This window comes from Vigna unguiculata, chromosome 4, assembly GCF_037176805.1.
Source record: "Vigna unguiculata cultivar grain cowpea cultivar isolate G323 ecotype 2 chromosome 4, ASM3717680v1, whole genome shotgun sequence".
NCBI lineage: Eukaryota > Viridiplantae > Streptophyta > Magnoliopsida > Fabales > Fabaceae > Vigna > Vigna unguiculata.
Window position 1 is genome coordinate 15,193,338 of NC_140795.1, and position 18,645 is coordinate 15,211,982.

The 18,645-nt window shown below is 33.6% G+C and overlaps 2 protein-coding genes across 2 annotated transcripts; both read left to right on the forward strand.

Annotated features, from left to right (window-relative positions):
- Window positions 1-259: 259 nt before the first annotated feature.
- LOC114181954 (putative carboxylesterase 11) lies at window positions 260-5,623 on the forward strand. Its single transcript, XM_028068648.2, has 2 exons — window positions 260-1,305; window positions 4,571-5,623. The coding sequence occupies exons 1-2, from the start codon at window positions 542-544 to the stop codon at window positions 5,106-5,108; spliced, it is 1,302 nt and encodes a 433-aa protein (XP_027924449.2). The 5' UTR covers window positions 260-541; the 3' UTR covers window positions 5,109-5,623.
- A 10,904-nt stretch (window positions 5,624-16,527) lies between these two features.
- LOC146886845 (uncharacterized) lies at window positions 16,528-16,911 on the forward strand. The gene has a single exon (XM_085671900.1). It carries the CDS (start codon window positions 16,528-16,530, stop codon window positions 16,909-16,911), a length of 384 nt encoding a protein of 127 aa, XP_085528026.1.
- Window positions 16,912-18,645: the final 1,734 nt, after the last annotated feature.

Here is an 18,645-nt window from a genome sequence, read left to right on the forward strand (position 1 = left end):
TTAGATCAATTAAACCTTCATATAATTAGATGTAGTAATAAATTTTAACCTTTTCATTAATTATTCATGTAAACTTATTCGATATAACTTGTACATCTAATAAAAGCTATAGTTTTTTTTAATACCACAGCAAAGGTTAAAATTTTATAAATTTTAAATATTAAAAATGAATAAATTCTTGAATTTTTTTTCCCATACATTAATAGCTTGTTTATGCAAAAGGGCAAACACTTTTTTATTTAAAAAAAATAAAAGAAAAATCAATTCAAATCCCATTTCTTTTTCTCTCTGCCTTTGCGTGCTGTGTTCATCTTTCTTCTCTTCTTCCTCTCTCTTACCTTCGCCACCATTATTCAAACCCAAGCTTCAAATCAGAACCATTCAATTCAAACCTTCAAACCCAAAACAAAACGGAAAAACCCCTAATCTCATGTGATTTCAAGCTTAATTAACCTAATCCGATCCAAATTAAGCCATGAAATTATCCTAATTAACGGTTATCCGGTTTCTGCAAACCCCCGAGTCTTTGATTCTACCAGCGATGCCGACCGTGGCCGTGAAACTCTACAGCGTCTTCTTTAAGTTTCTCCTAAAGAACCGTTTGCAGAACCAGATCCAAGCCCCGTCCGAAGAATCCAACCAGTTTGGTGTTACGACCCGACCCGAGGAATCCGTCGCCGCCGCCAACCCCTCCTTCTCCGACGGCGTCGCCACCAAAGATATCCACATCGATCCCGTGACCTCCCTCTCCGTCCGAATCTTCCTCCCCGATTCCGCACTCGCTCCCGAACCCAAATCCAAAACTATCTACAAATCCGAACCTGCTGGATCCGCGGGGAACCTTGAAACAGCGTCGCGCGCGGTGCGGCGAAATAGCTACGAGCGCTCAGTGTTTACGCCGCGGGAGGAGGCGAGGCGGAGCAGCGCCGGAGAGTACCGGGGGTACTTGCCGACGGCGGACGGTAGCTGGAAAAAGTTACCAGTGGTGTTACAGTTCCACGGCGGGGGGTGGGTGAGCGGGAGCAATGATTCGGTGGCGAACGATATGTTCTGCCGGAGGATCGCGAAGCTCTGCGACGCGGTGGTAGTGGCGGTCGGCTACCGGCTGGCGCCGGAGAATCGGTTCCCGGCGGCGTTTGAGGACGGGTTGAAGGTGCTGCATTGGCTGGCGAAGCAGGTGAATTTGGCGGAGTGTAGTAAGTCGTTGGGAGGGAGGAAATTGGAGGGTCATCACAAGCATATTGTTGATTCTTTTGGAGCCTCAATAGTTGAGCCTTGGTTGGCTGCTCATGGAAATCCATCAAGGTTGAAACTCACTCTTTTCTTATCACCCCTCGTTTGATTTATTTCCACATGAATTTTGTAGATTGATCTGTTCGTAAATTTTATAGTTTCTGATTGCGGGTGATACTGATACGAATATGATGATTCTTGTTGTGATTGATATGAATGGTGCGGTGTTTTTTTCGAAGTGTTGATAGTGATTGGAGAGTGTAGAGCAGTGTATCAATCTAATCAAGGCATCTATGAGTTAGGGAGGAGGTGACAGGTTGAGTAGTTTTGGGGTTTTCAGTTTGGAGGCATGTTTTGGTTGGATTTGTTAATCTGATGTTTATCGCAAATGAAGTCGTGACCGACTTGTTGTTCCATAATAATTATAGAAGACAAAAGTAAAAAATATAAAATAATTTGAGTTTCTCCTAGAAACTATTTTATCTAATTTCTCCAAAACTTGCGGGCATAAGTTGATTTTTAACATGGGAGAAGTTTGATTTGTTTTCTCTTTTTATTTTATGTTGTTGTAAGTGTTTGTGAAAAAGTTTATCGAAACAGAATCTTAGTGTTTTCTAGGAAGATGTCTTTAGAGTTATTCTTTCACTTTGTTTTACTTGTTTGATTTAGACCATTTAGGGAAGTTTCAGACTTGAAACAATGATATGTATTCAGCCTTGTTTTACTGGTTAACCTGTTGCACTCTTGAATTTTCTTGAACAAAATTACATTTTTGATGCATCTTCATGTGCCAAAATATAGATCTGTGCATATATGTGGCTTGGGATTCTCAGTTGTTGCAGAGACTTGAGAGAGCATTATGTTTAACGTGATGAAATTCCTTATCTTTTGGGGTTTGAGGTTATGGTACGTTGTTCGAGTATATATGGTTTTCAAAAATCATCACAATATCTTTTCTTTCTTCCTTCCTGTTTATTTAATTCTTTAGGTTGTAATCAAATGAATTTTTTTACTTGTGTATGGTTCTTTGCTACTCTTTCCTTGGTCGAATAGCATGTTTGCCCATCTCACTTTCCAAATTGGGATTGGTTTGTGTTGAGAGAGCATTATGTTTAACGTGATGAAATTCCTTATCTTTTGGGGTTTGAGGTTATGGTACGTTGTTCGAGTATATATGGTTTTCAAAAATCATCACAATATCTTTTCTTTCTCCCTTCCTGTTTATTTAACTCTTTAGGTTGTATTCAAATGAAATTTTTTACTTGTGTATAGTTCTTTGCTACTCTTTCCTTGGTAGAATAGCATGTTTGCCCATCTCACTTTCCAGATTGGGATTGGTTTGTGTCTATAGAAGCACTGAGCTTCATTTTTATCCTATGTAAGACATAATATTTGATGGCATGAATTTATTCACTTAGATTGTGTCTGTAGCTAATTATCCTAGTTCTTTGAACTTAACATTCTAGAGAAGCTGATTGCAGAAGGCGTAATAAGCTTCATTTTGCATCTTATCTAAAGACATTTTGTTCGATTACATGGATCCATTCACTTTTAGATAGTTTCTGTAGCTAATTAACCTAGTTCTTATAACCTAGTATTCTAGATATGCTGAAAAACACAAATGTCATTGAGAGAGAGAGAGAGAGAGAAGAGGTAAAGTGATGATGTCCTGAAGAATATCCTTCTGGTGGATGTCACTTGATGTTAGCACAGGCCATCCTGATGGGAAATTAGAGGGTTTTGATAGGAAAAAAAGGTCGGTGGACCTAAGGTTCTGAAACACTAGTTTATGTGAAACTTTTTCTTGCTGGACTTGACCTTCTTTGGTCTCGGTCTGATGATTTCTTTTCTAGTAACAGATTTCAGTTATATATATATATATATATATATATATATATATATATATATATTTCATTCTTTTTAACTTAGTGGTAGAGTAACACAGGCGTAAGTCATCGGTTCAAATCCGAGGGGTTTTTCACTTTTTTTTCAAAAGCAATAGTCTTTCTATTTGAAGGAAGAATAAAAAGATTCTTGTTATTTTGAAAATTTTTCTATTTGTAATAAAAAAGAAAAAGTGTAAAATTTAATAATGGAAAAATAAAAAAAAGTAAGTGGACCTAACCTGTTGAATTATATTTGTATCTACTATTTTGATATTCAAATTTGATAAAGATTAAATTTGAACAATTTTTTTTTTTTCTTTTTAAGACTTTTTTTGTTTAGACTCCCTAAGAATCTCTGAATATTTCCAATGAAATCTTCTTGTTCCTGAACTAAAAAAAAAGGTTATGCCTTTTCTTTACTAAAAAGAGCCTTAATTCGAATTTCAAGTTCCACCAAACAAGTTTTTTTTTAAATGAAAATGAAACATTTTTTTCCATTTATTTCTATTATTTCTATAAGATTATCTAATCTTATAGAAATAATAGAAAAATACATTAAATTATGTCTTCACATATCAAATAGTTTCTTTTCATATATATATATATGTACATATAAAAGGGCATCCCATCCATCCCTTTGGAATTTCGGAGTTTATAATTTTGTGTTAAAAGACATATTTGAAATGTACAAGAATTTATCTCAACCTTCGTGATGCTTGTGTATTCCAATATATGAACGTAGTACTAATACTTACAATCAACTACTAGTATATTGCTACATGTGGTTATATAATGAAGCCTATGATAGTAATGGCTTCACAGTTCGCATGAACGTTTGATTTCCTCATTTGTAGGGGTCTCTACTGACCATTTTGGCGTCGTGTCATTCTTTGTTCCATTTTGTGCATTGTTTTAGAATTCAGTTTATCTTGGTTTTGACTGAGAATTTCTGATCTTGTTGAATCTTTTCTGCGTATATCTCTACAAACCTACATTAAGATTTATTGGTGTCTCCCTTTAACAAATTCAATACTTACCATGAAACTTAGTTTGGGAATCAATCTTATTCTATTTAATTTCCTATTTTTAACATTCTATATTTAAATTTTTATTGAAAATGTAAATTTTCAAATAGTAAATTACTTTTTAGAGCATATATTACGAGGCACTCGGCATCTATGTGATTGCTTTTGTTTTGCTTGACTATTGCATCATTGATTTTGCAAAGATTTCATCTACCTCCTTTGGACATGGACATAAATATTTTGGAATGCTATGCCTGTTCATTTGGTCTTGTTTGAAACCGAAAAAAGAAAAAGAGAAAGAAAGTTGAAGGGCAACTTGGTTTGTAGATAAGCTGTTATGTTGTCTGTTACGCAATTTTTAGTTTTTCGGGAGTTATGTGATCCACTTTTTCACTGCTTAACCTTTTTTTCTTTCTTTGGTATTAGATGTGTTCTTCTTGGTGCGAGTTGTGGTGCAAATATTGCAGACCATGTGGCTCGGAAAGCTGTAGAAGCAGGTTCACTTCTGGACCCTGTCAAGGTGGTGGCACAGGTCCTTATGTATCCATTTTTTATTGGAAGTGTGCCCACTCATTCTGAAATAAAGTTGGCAAACTCTTACTTTTATGACAAGGCCATGTGTATGCTAGCATGGAAACTATTTCTACCAGAAGGGGAATTTAGCCTAGACCATCCAGCTGCCAATCCCCTTGTCCCAGGCCAGGGACCTCCTTTAAAGCAGAGACCTCCAACATTGACAGTGGTGGCAGAACACGACTGGATGAGGGACCGTGCCATTGCGTATTCAGAGGAGCTTAGGAAGGTGAATGTTGATGCACCTGTTTATGAGTATAAAGATGCAGTCCATGAATTTGCAACACTTGACATCCTTATCAAAAGCCCTCAGGCCCAGGCTTGTGCTGAGGACATTGCCATCTGGGTCAAGAAATATATTTCCCTTCGAGGTCACGAATTCTCATATTGAGTAGGATATACCAGAAATTAAGAGAATGGTCAGTGAGAAAATTTTTTCCTCATCTTTGAAATTATCTCTAGTTCGCTGTCCTGCTACCACCGGTATGTACATGCCTAGGGGCGTGTGATTATATCACAAGATTTGTTTCGATGGTTGACAAGGTCCTACTGTCCTCGTTGTTGACCGGTTCCGTGTTCCCTCCACCTGTCAGTTCTTGTTGTAAGAGAGTTGTTTGAGAGCGGATTAGTTGAACTAGTGAGAGAAAGCCTTTCACCTCATTCACACTGCATTTGGAACCCCCTGTTCCACTTTTCCTTGTGTATTATGATGTACTGTTTCTCGATATAAAATTTAGTTATCAATTCTTTTAGCATTAGGGTCACCAATCATGCAGTCTCCAGTCTATTCTTTTATCCATACGGCCCTGAAGTAGGAGTTCATTGTTAATTAATTTTGTACAAGATACCAGCTTATTGTTCTTCGATATCATTGAGATTGCAGATTAAAAAAACAATTTCCCTTAAGATACGTTTTAGTGATGGTCTCTAGGATCAAGATATGGAGTTTCTTTAATAATATTAGGTAAAAGCTAGAGCCAATTTTGCTTAGTTTACTTTGTTGTGCACAATGTTAGCAATCGAGGACAATTATTCCATCGTTATCTTCTTGTTGATTGTTAACTTTTAGACGTTCAGTTGCTATAAATATGCTATGATCTTCACTGGATTGACTCGGTTATTATCACAAATCATGAGGTAATTGCCCACCTACCCTTGAATTCCTGGGGTAGGGAAATCATATGGAGGTTGAATCTATGTATTAAACCTCTCATGAAGCAGAGAGATGGTGTAGGCTGTTTATCATGGTTAAAACTTAAAACCATCTTCATACCCAAGCCAAACAAACCAGTTTGGCTTGCAGGTCTCAGTATTGGAAGCACTTTGAGGGCATGGGAGCCACCACTCTGATCCAGTGGGGTCTGGACAGGTTCACAATCTGTCATATTCTGGGCTTATTTGATTAGGTGGCATCTCTGTTGATTGTTCTGTAACCATGACTGTACCAACCATAGTTATGGTTGCGGGAAGGGTATTTCTTTCTGTACCCTTTAAAAATCTTTGCTCACCCCTTTCTGTTTCAGAATAACTATTTTGAAATTTAAATCTATATTTGGGAATATCCATTCTAGAATAAAAAAGAGTGAGCCAAAATATTTATAGTGTGCAGGAAGTTGGGGCCATGTGGGAAAGGGTCTCGTGTTTCTTTCAACACTTAAGGAATGTTATGAAAAATAGAGGAGAATCAGTTGTACATTATGTATCATATAATGTATTTTACACCTGGTTTGAGTAAGGTGAAAATATAGTGTGTTGAATGTGTTTGTGTTATTTTGTTGCCCAAAAAATAACTTAAACATTTGTAGGAAAATGTTCCCCTATCATGATAGGTTTATTAACATATTTTTATCTTACTACTGTAATGATAATTTTTTACTTCAATAACTTACTATTTTTCACGTTGAATTTGGTTCAATTTCTTTAAAAATCCATTAATATGATTTTTTCGAAAACAATTGATGGTAATAGTGTTACTTTAAAAATGACATTTCATTATCATGTTGTGAATAATGAATTACATGTCAGTAATAATTACGATATCATTAATTTGGGAGAAGAGGTTATCACTAGATGGTAAATCATGAAAAAACAGGACAAATATATTAATTTATTATAATGCTATCTATACTTAATGAAATTTAGTAAATTAAGATTCTGAAATAAAAGAATAATGTTTGTTTATAAATATTTAAATTCTTTATCACTATTTTATATTAAGGAATACGATAATGTGGCAAAGTAGTAAAACTTCGTTAAATAATCATGTAAAAATATTTGGACTCTGACATTGTGTTTTGTAAGCGATCTTTCTTTTGTGTACATTATCGTTTACTAGTTTTATCTTTATAAACATAATTAATTTTATTAGTTACGTAATGGATAACTAGTTTAAACCCGTCCCTACGTACAGGTTAATATATGATTATATGTGTTTTTTATGTTAATAAATATATATTATATTAAAAAATATTTAAATATATATTATATTAAAGGATATTTAGAGGTTGAAGAAAAAATTTATAATTAAATTGTTAATGTAATCAACGTGAAAAATAAGTTTAATATATATATATATATATATATATATATATATATATATATATATATATATATATATATATATATATAGTAAGTTTTGTAAACATACAAAGGATTTAACATGTAAAATAAAATATAGAGTAAATTATCTAAAGATATAAAGGATAAACTATGCAAAAATACATAGAGTATATTTGTTATAAATATAAATCAGTGTGAACATATAGGTCTAATGTGCATTGCTATATTTGTATAATCAATGCATCAATAGATTTGTCTAATATCTAATGCTAGACTTGTCTAATCAATATTAGAAACGCTTATGCACTGTGTATTATTACACTCATCTAATATGTACGTACATAATCGTCTAATGTGTATTAAGAGAACACATAATGGGACATCCCATTTAATAGATAAATCTAATAAATAAAAAGTCACATAATCATAATAAAATAGAGTCAAGGCAGAAGCATATCAGAATTAACCTTTTACAGTCATCCAAAATATACTGAACAGGAAAACTAAGGCACAAAACACATGCCATAAACAAAATTTAGAAACAGATTAGTTTAAACACACCAAATATTTGGTGATCATTGCAAAAAGGAAAACATCACAAGGAAACATAACACTATGTAAGTATGTGTATATATATATATATATATATATATATATATATATATATATATATAACACTGAAAATAATTGCAGAACAACGCACCAATTACACAATGCTAAGTAATATCAACTAACCCATCACATAAAATGACACTCTAGACTCAATTATCCGGATCTAGACATTGATGTATGATTCTTTGTGATTTTTGTCCTTGTGGTGGCCTCTACTACCTGTAGAGTCATTCAATGGGTTTCACCCTACCACACAAGGTTAGTCCCTTTAACCATCATAAGAACCCTGGGGTTGTTCTTAAAGAAAGGACCTCCTGTCTCTCTCACCACATGACTCATTCCACTCTACATGAGTCTTGAATGAGCATTAGAGTGTCAGGATAAACCTCAGTACTGACTCCTTACATCAATGAACACACAACTAATTAAATCAAATAGGATTTTCCCATGGAATATCCTATATTCTCACACAAGCATTTGAAAACACATATTAAAAACCATACAACATATGTCTCTCTTGGAAAATAACTAATTCTTATAATTTTTATCCAATCCAAATTAAACACATTATGCAAACAATTTGTGATTTTAGAAACAAAACTGCAGCTTGTATAAAGCTCTAAAAAATTTGTAATTACATTCAAATTAAAGATGATTGAATCAAGAACCAAATGCAAAAAAGAACCAACTTAATTGAATAACTATAGAGAAAGTTATGCACCAAAAAGCAACAAAGGTCAATGTTGTCAACAACTAAAACTACAGGGACCTTGCGATAAAAACTGCTCTCACCACAGACCTCTGATTCAAGATCCAATCGGTCAAAGTCAAGAACTATGTGTCTAGGATCAGCTGTTAAAATTTCAGCTCGATCCAACGGTAAAAAAGTAGGAACCTTCATTTTACGAAAAGTGTGCAGTGTAGGAAAATGAGTAGCACCACACCATATGCTTCTTGGTTGTGAGATTTTGACTTGTCCCACTGCACAATTTGGTATCTTGCACTTTTATCTTCTCAAACTCATTTCAAAGTGGTTTATAGATGATACCAAACTGAACAAATGCAACAATCAATATCTCTTATTCCAATTGCATTCTAAACTACCTAAAATTCTCTAACCCATAGATACCCAAACATGAAATTCATCCCCATTCAATGCAATCATCAATCAAACATACTCAGCACATTCCAGAACGAAAATAAGTAAAATCCATTTCAAAGAAAAAGAAGGAGTTTTAGCTTCCCTTACCTTGACAGATGCTAACCCAAGAACAAGCCCCAAAAGAAAAGAAACGAAAGGGAGCATGAGTTTAGAATTCTACTTACACGGAGGATAACATTCAGTAAGCTCAAGGGAGGATCTTGTTGTACCCTAGCAAAGCTTCTGTTTCAGACAAGGGAGAAAAGAGGTGGACTATTTTTGGAAAGGAGACAAAAATGAGAGTTAGTGGCTGGAAATGGGGGTTCTAGAGGTCCCTAGTGGGTTGACCTTGGGCCCTCTATTAAGGCTAGACCCAAAGCCTTTTTAAATAAAAAAGGGGGTCTTACATATAGAATATCTCATGTATATTAATAGATTCATATAATATGTCTGTAAACAAACTATTCTAATGTATATTGTTAGACTCATTTAATCAAAGTATGAAAAAATTCATCTAATGTGTTGCAAGACTCATTTAATTAGTGTATGAATAGACTCACCTAATGCGTATTTTTAAACTTTTCTAATTAATGCATGTAATGACTTGTTTTAGAGAGACAATTTTTATAAAGCAGTGTAAATCATAAAAACATAAAATGAAAAAATGAAAAAAATAATATAAAATTTATAATGTGAATATAAGCTATTCTTTAATAATCTATAACAATATATAAAGAAGTTTCTCTCTTTTGTGTCTACATTTTAAAATATAAATTTTACCCTTTAAAATATAATTATTTATTAAATTTTTAAAAATTGACCGTTACTTCTACAAATATGTTTATAAAATCACATATCTATGCTATTCTCTTTTTCTCTATTTATCAACGGTTATTCTCTCATCTTTTATAATATATTTCACTTTATTTTTAATAAATATAATTTTATTTTATATATTAACTTCATAAAATTACATTATCATCACCTACTAATATAATATCACGTATATTTAAAAAATGCGTACACAAAGGCGCGACAGTGCCTATCTGTATCAACAATTATTCTCTCATCTTTTCTTATATATTTCACTTTATTTCTAATAAATATAATTTTATTTTATATATTAACTTAAAAACATTATATTAATATAAAATCATGAATATTTAAAAAATACATACACACAACGCCTGTGTATACGCTAGTTTATTATAAGACCAATTAATTAGAAGTTATAAAAGATAAAATAAAAAATAAAAAAATAGTATAGGATAATTAGTTTTAAAATAAAATAAATTTAATGCACCTATTTGTGGCAGCAAAATAAACATAAATAAAAAAAAAATAAAAAATAAAATAAATGATAAGAAAAGCAAAATAACTTTCATGTAAATTGTGCCAGTAAAATAAATATAAATACAAAAGAAATTAAAGTAACTCACTATTACATCAACAAAATAAAGTGGATAATAAAACAAAAATTCTTAGTCGCTTCTTTTCTTATATTGTAATACATAATAAATCTTGTGCACATGTAGCGGCATAATAAATATAAATAAAAAAATTGAAAAATAAAATAAATTCACAAAAAAATAAAATAACTTCTATGCACATGTGACAACAAAATAAATATAAATAAAAAGGAAATTAAAAATATTAAATGACTAAAAAACAAACTTTTAGAACACTTGTCAACGAAATAAAAATGATAATAAAGAAAATTTCCTAATATCTTTTTTTTATATTATAATAGAAATAAATGGTAAAAAAGTAAAATAATTTCTATCCACATGTGGCAACAAAATAAATATAAATAAAAAACAAATTAAAAATTTTCAATGATAAAAAGACTAACTTTTACTGCTAAAAAAATTTAATATTTTCTGCCAATTTTATTTTGTAGGAAATACTTGTAAATTTTGTTATGAAAATAAATTTGCAAGAAATTACTACCAATTTTTTTAAAATATTTTGTAGGAAATATTTACGAATTTTATAATTTTGTAGGAAATAATTATTTACAAGGAATTACCTACCAATTAAGTTTCTTAGAAAGAATAGCAAAAAGCACTATTTTCTTGCAAACTTTTTTAATAAATTTGAAAGAAAAATCTCATGTAATATGAGAATTTCTAGTAGTGTTTTAGGACACCTGACAACAAAAGAATAATAATAAAGTAGATTTCTCAATATCTTTCTTTTCTTATATTATAATAAAAAGATAAAATAAAAAAATGAAAAAGATGGTATAAGAATTTTATTTAAATAAAAGCTATTCTTTAATAATTTATCAAATGACAAATTCATTAGAGGTTATACAAGAATAAAATTAAGAATAAAAATAATATTATAAGCAAATTAGTTTTAAAAATAAAATTAATTCTATGCACATGTGACACCAAAATAAACATAAATTAAAAAATTAAAAAGATAAAATAAATTAATAAGAAAAGTAAGATAACTTTCATGTAAGGTGTGACAACAGAATAAATATAAATAAAAAAGAAATTAAAAGATCAAATGACTAAGAAACTAATTTTTAAAAATATTGTCAACAAAATAAAACGGCCAATAAAGCAAATTTTCTAGTATTTTTTTTTTATATTTTAATAGAAATAAATGGATAAAAAGTAAAATAACTTTCATGCACATGGACAACAAAATAAATATAAATAAAAAAAAAATAAAAAATGTCAAATGACTAAAAGAGTAATTTTTTGGACACTTGCTAAGAAAATAAAATAAGTAATAAAATAAATTTTTAGTATCTTCTTTTCTTATATTATAATAGATAATAAAATAAAATAAATCTTATGAACATGTGACAATAAAATAAATATAAATAAAAAAATAAAATAAAATTATAAAAAAGTAAAATAACCTCAATACACACGTGACAATAAAATAAATACAAATAAAAAAATAAAAAATGTCAAATAATTAAAAGATTAAATTTTAGAACACCTTACAATAAAATAAAATGGGTATTAAAATACATTTCTTAATATCTTCTTTTCTTATATTATAATAATAGAAGTTTTAGAAATACATATCATGAATTAAATTGATTAAAAAAATAATTTCAAAATTGACATTTTAGAAATTGATATAAAGATTTTAAATTTGTGAAAATAATAATTCTATTTAAGAACTAAAGTCATAATTTACTATATATTGAAAGTTAGAGTGGAGATATATTGCTATATTTACCGTAAATCAGATTAAAAACAAATTTATTGGATAAAATAATAAAATAATTTTTAGAGAGACAATTTTTTATATGGTAGTGTAAATCATAAAAAGATAAAATTGAAGTTGAAAAAAATAGTAGTGAAAAGTTATAATTTAAATCTAAGCTATTCTTGAATAATTTATTAAATAACCAATTAATTAGAAGTTATAAAAGAATAAAATTAAGAATAAAAAAAGTAGTATAGGCAAATTAGTTTAAAAATAAATTAAATGGATAAAAGAGTATAATAAATTTTATAAATACGTGACAACAAAATAAATATAAATAAAACAAATAAATAAAACAGGTAAAATAACTTCATGCATATGTGACATCAAAATCAATATAAATAAATAATACATTAAAAATGTAAAACGATTAAGATACTAATTTTTAAAACACTTATCAACTAAATACGATGTGTAGTAAAGCAAATTTTCTAGTATATCTTTATATTATAATATAAATAAATGGATAAAATATAAAATAACTTCTACACACGTGTGAAAATAAAATAAATATAAATATAAATAAAAAAATTAAAAATGTGAAATAATTAAAAAACTAACTTTTAGATATTTGTCAACAAAATAAAATGAATAAGAAATAAATTTCTTAATATCTTTTGTTCTTATATATTGTAATATATAATAGAAATAAATGAATAAAAAGTAAAATAATTTGCATTCACATGTGACAACAAAATAAATATAAATAAAAAAGAAATTGAAATATCAAATAATTAAAATACTAATTTCTAGAACATCAGTCAACGAAATAAAATAGATAATAAAATAAACTTTTTAGTATCTTCTTTACTTATATAGCAAAAGATTATAAAATATTAAAAATTAATAAAATATAACTATTTTATGTATATGCTCTTTTATAATTTTAATATAGACTTAATAATATTTTTATCAAAATAAGTATAGTAATAATATTTTTTTAAATACATATTATTCTAGTATAATGAGAATTTCTTTTTACAATTTTTATGGGGTACACGATTTCAATCGTTTTTTATTTTTCATTCTAAGATTTGTTAACCAACTTTTTCGCTTTCAATGAAATATTTTTATTGCATAATTATAACAAGTAATAAAAAAAAGTATATTATTAGTGTTGCAATTTTTTTAAAATATTTTATAAAAACTTTGTTTATTTTATGTTTAGTTATTAGTTTTCATTATAATAATAATTATATTAAATATTTTTAATTATACTTTTACTATTTGCAATTATTATAAAAACATATTTACGTACACTACAAACAAATCATTAGATAGCAATCAAATTTAAAGATCAAAACAATTAATCATTATAATGACAAAGTTAAACGATAATTTTATAAATTAAAAAGTTAGTAGTGTTTTGGGATAATTTTTATTATAAATAAAAAATTATAATTAATTTATGAATTAAAGTTTACATCAACCTCTAATTTTAGCTATTATGTGATATTCCTTTTAACTTTTCCCTCTCTCAGTTAGAAACAAACCACCATACCTCATCTTTCTCATCTTTCCTGCTCCCCAATTTTCTCCCAATCTCTCCTCAAATTCTGCCATCTCACTGTCTGTCCGTTTCATGTTCAAATTCTGGAAGGACCAACCCAATAGGACCCTCAACAGCTTCCTCCCTCGGCTTCCTTTCTCCTAGGTAGGTTTCATCTTTATTTGGGTTCAATTCCAACTAGAATTCACTAGTTAACCTCTAAATTATGGGTCTGATTGTGTAATTCTTCATTCTCCATGTCTTGGTGATGGTTTCGCCTAGGCGAGCAACTCTCACCTGAGCGAAAATACCAGAAACTCACCCCTGATGCTGCGCGAGGTCTCGCCTAGACGAGCTGGTTTTGCCTGAGCGAGAGTCAATCTCGTCTAGGCGAGACAGCTTAGCCTGAGCGAGAATTCACTCAGATTTTGGGGTTACTCTCTGTTTGGAGTCTCGCCCAGGCGAAAGTGACTTGCCTAAGCGAGACAACTCTCTAGCTTAGGCGAGATTCTCTAGCTTGAGCGAGATTCACTACAGAATTTGAGTTCCTTCCCTGTTTTTGATTAAATGAAGTTGTGCTAATTGGATTGATGTGATAATGGCCTATCTTGTATGTGAGTTTTATGCATGATAGTCAGTGTGATGGAATTGTGTGAAATTGGTCTGTATGAGAATGTGGTGGAATTAGGATTTTAAGGGAAATTCTAAAGATGATGGTTTTAGTGAATGTAAGGACATGAGGACTCAAATTGGTGGTATCCTGACGCTCCTATAACCATTAAGACTCATATAGAGCATAATGGATTATGTCGGGAGGAGTAGCAAGAGGTCCTAGTCTATGGACCCGATCCGTCATAGACGAGAAGGGGGCTTACCCTGGGAGTGGTTGGGTGAATACCCCTTGTGCCCAAAACTCTGCAGAGTTTAGGAACCGTCACTGGTGCAAGCCACCAAGAGCTCCAATGTCACTTACATAATCCGGATATCGAGTCTAGAATGGTGATGGTGTGTTATGATTGTGGTGATTTTGAACAATTCTAATAATTATGTGATAGATCTTGATTAATGCTTAACTATTAAATTGTATGATTCCTTCTTATTTAAGTTAGCTTACCCTTCTTGCATATGTTTGTTCTGTGTGTCTTTCTATTTTGCAATGATCGCCCTTAATGATTGGCGTGAGCGGCTAAAAATGCAGGTAAGGATACACCCCTCCTGGACAGGAGTTGAGTGGTGTTTGGACGCTTTCAGCAGTAGCTTTCACCTTTAGTTTTGCTTAGATGTTTTGGGCGTTTTGTAACCCTTTTCTAAGTGTAGGCTATATGTATAGGCAGTACATGTATAGTTATTTTGAGGATGACTGTATTGATACCTTATACCGGCCTATTCCTATCATCTGCTTTTGAATTATCATAATTTAATGTTTTGTTTGATAGCATAAAAACTATTAAAACGGGATGTTACATTTTTGGTATCAGAGCAGTGGTTCCTTTAGGATCTGTAGGTGTGAGCTTGCTTAGTTTCTGTTGTGTGTTCCTTGTAACGTCTTTGGCATGGTTGTGGTACCTGTTGACTAATCTGATGGTTCTTAGGCCTCCTCCTCCTCCTATCCCAAACCCAGATAATCCTCATTTGGTGGGAGCAATCGAGGCGATGATCGCAGCCATGCAGCAGCAGAATGCTAACATGGTGAATCAACAAAACCTAGCCTTGCAACAGATGGAGTCTGCAAGACTACCAGCAGAGGCGACTCAGCAGATGCACTTGGAAGCCCTGCATCAGATAGGAGAAAATCGCTCAGCCGCTAGTTCTTCCCAAGATTCACTACCACGAGTGCAAGAGTGGAGTTTAGAGGATTTCCAACAACATCATCCATCCCGCTTTGATGGCAAGGTTAGCCCGGATGGAGCCGACCAGTGGATGCGGGACATGGAACGAATCTATGATGCAAAGAGATGTCTTGTAGAGAACATATTAGCATACACTGAGTATCTTCTTGCTGGAGAGGCTGTGCATTGGTGGTCCAACATGAAGATGATGTTGGAAGATAGCAGGGAACCCATCACTTGGGAGCTGTTCAAGAAGAAGTTCTATGCTGAGTACTTTCCAAATAGTGTGAGGTACGTAAAGGAGGTTGAGTTCTTGCAGCTGATGCAAGGAGACATGTCAGTGTCAGAGTACGCTGAAAAATTTAAACACTTGGGCAGATTCCACACCTTAAAGATGGCAGAAGACTAGCAGTGTGGGACATTTGAGAATGGGTTGAGAGGTGATCTCAAACTCATGGTGGCTCCACTCTCTATCAAAGAATTCCCTGTCTTGGTAGAGAAGGTAAGAGTAATGGAGAAACTTAAGGCTGAAGTTGAAGCTTAGTAGAGGTCTTAACAGAAGGTGAGAGGACCATCTGGGTCCACGAGCAGACACGACGACAGGAGGAAGCCGTACTCTAGGCCTCAACCTCAGGGGCCTAGGAAGTTCTCACATCAGCCTCAGCAGTCCCGGCCTTCGAGGCCACAGTGCTTTCATTGCGGGGGGCCCCATCTGAGGAATGCCTGCCCCCAGCTCTCTGGCAGGAGGACATGCCATAGATACGGCTAGGAGGGCCACTTCATCAAGGATTGCCCAGCTAGTAGGAGTACAGTGTCGAGACCTTCATCACAACATCAACCACATCAAACGAGGGGAGATGCGAGATCACAGGCAGCTGGTCGGGTGTATGTTGTGACGGGTGTAGAGGCAGTTGGATTAGGTAACCTCATCATTGGGTCGTGTATGATAGCTGGTAGGAGCTTGCATGTTCTGTATGATTCTAGAGCGATACATTCCTTTGTGTCGGAATCTAGAGTGGTAGAGTTGGGTCTTCTGGTGAAAGAGCTCCAATATAACCTGGTGGTGTCCACACTTGCTTCTGGGTTAGTCAGAACCTCGACCGTGTGTGCTAGGTGTAAGTTCGAGGTTGAGGGGCGCAAGTACAGGTTAAACCTCATCTGTTTACCCTTGGAGGGGCTAGATGTCATATTGGGAATGGATTGGCTATCTGCCAATCACATTCTCATTGACTGCAACGAGAGGAAGGTGTTGTTTCCTACCTTGGAAGATGAAGACCTGTTGATGTCCTCACAGCAGGTGGACAAGGCAATGAAGGAAGGATCTTAGTGCTTCTTGATTCTGACTCAACTGTCTATTGAGATTGAAGGCGGATACATGGAGACACCTATGGTAGGAGACTTCTCAGATGTGTTTCCTGAGGACGTGCCTGGTTTACCCCCTTCTAAGGAGATTGAGTTCTCCATTGATCTGGTGCCGGGAGCAAGACCAGTGTTTATAACACCCTACAAAATGGCTCCTACTGAGCTAGTGGAGTTGAAGAAACATATTGAAGAGCTGCTAGAAAAACAGTTTATCAGGCCTAGTGTATCACCCTGGGGAGGGCCAGTGTTACTAGTTAAAAAGAAAGATGGCAGTTCTAGACTCTATGTGGATTACAAGCAACTGAATAAGTTAACCATCAAGAATAAGTACCCTCTGCCAAGAATTGACGACTTAATGGATCAGTTGCACGGTGCTACAGTGTTTTCCAAGATTGATCTGAGATCAGGATACCATCAAATTCGAGTCAAATCTGATGATGTACAGAAGACCGCTTTCAGGTCTAGGTACGGCCATTATGAGTATGTAGTGACGCCGTTTGGTGTGACTAACGCCCCCACCTTGTTCATGGACTACATGAACAAAATCTTCAGGCCATTCCTAGACAAGTTTGTGGTGGTTTTTATCGACGACATCTTGATATACTCCCGAACTCATGAAGAGCATGCGGAACATTTGAGAACAGTTCTGAGCATACTGAGAGAGAAGCAATTGTATGCAAAGCGGTCGAAGTGTGAGTTCTGGATGACTTCAGTGCAGTTCTTGGGGCACATGATCTCCGCTCAGGGAATATCCATGGATCCTTCTAAGGTGGAAGATGTGTTAAAATGGGAGCGCCCTAAGTCAGTGACTGAGATAAGGAGTTTTGTGGGGCTGGCGGGCTATTATAGGAGATTCATTGAGGGATTCTCAAAGATAGCGGCACCCTCGCTAACTCGTAAAGACCAACCTTTTGCTTAGACCGACCGATGTCAAGAGAGCTTCCTAGAGCTAAAGCAAAAGTTGACTAGCGCGCCAATGTTAGTGATTCCAGATACCGGTAAACCCTTTGAGGTTTACTGTGATGCCTCCCATCAGGGATTGGGATGTGTTCTGATGCAAGACCGAAGAGTGGTGGCATACGCCTCACGGCAGTTGAAGAATCATGAGAAGAACTACCCCACACACGACTTGGAGTTAGCAACGGTGGTGTTTGCACTAAAGATCTAGAGACACTATCTATATGGTGCACAGTTCCAGGTTTTCAGTGACCATAAGAGTTTGAAGTACCTGTTTGACCAGAAAGAGTTAAACATGAGGCAGAGACGGTGGATGGAGTTCTTGAAAGATTTTGACTTCGAGCTGTTGTACCATCCGGGAAAGGCGAATGTGGTGGTCGACGCCTTAAGCAGAAAAACGGTTCACGCATCTTATATGATGGTCAGGGAGTTAGACTTGGTGGAACAGTTCAGAGACATGTAGTTGCAGGTGGTTTTAGGTGAGGGAGTCATTAGATGTAACCATCTCGCGGTGTCTAGTGATTTCCTTACCCTGATAAAAGAGAGGCAACTATTTGACCCCAAGCTATAGAGGACGGTAGAGTTGCTTGGCACCGAGAAGGCCAAAGACTTCATGATAGGAGGTGATGGGGTGTTGAGATTCAGAGGTAGGGTTTGCATACTTGAAGACTTAGAGCTGAAAGGTATGATTCTTGAGGAAGGGCACAAGAGCCGTTTTAGCATGCACCCAGGCATGACTAAA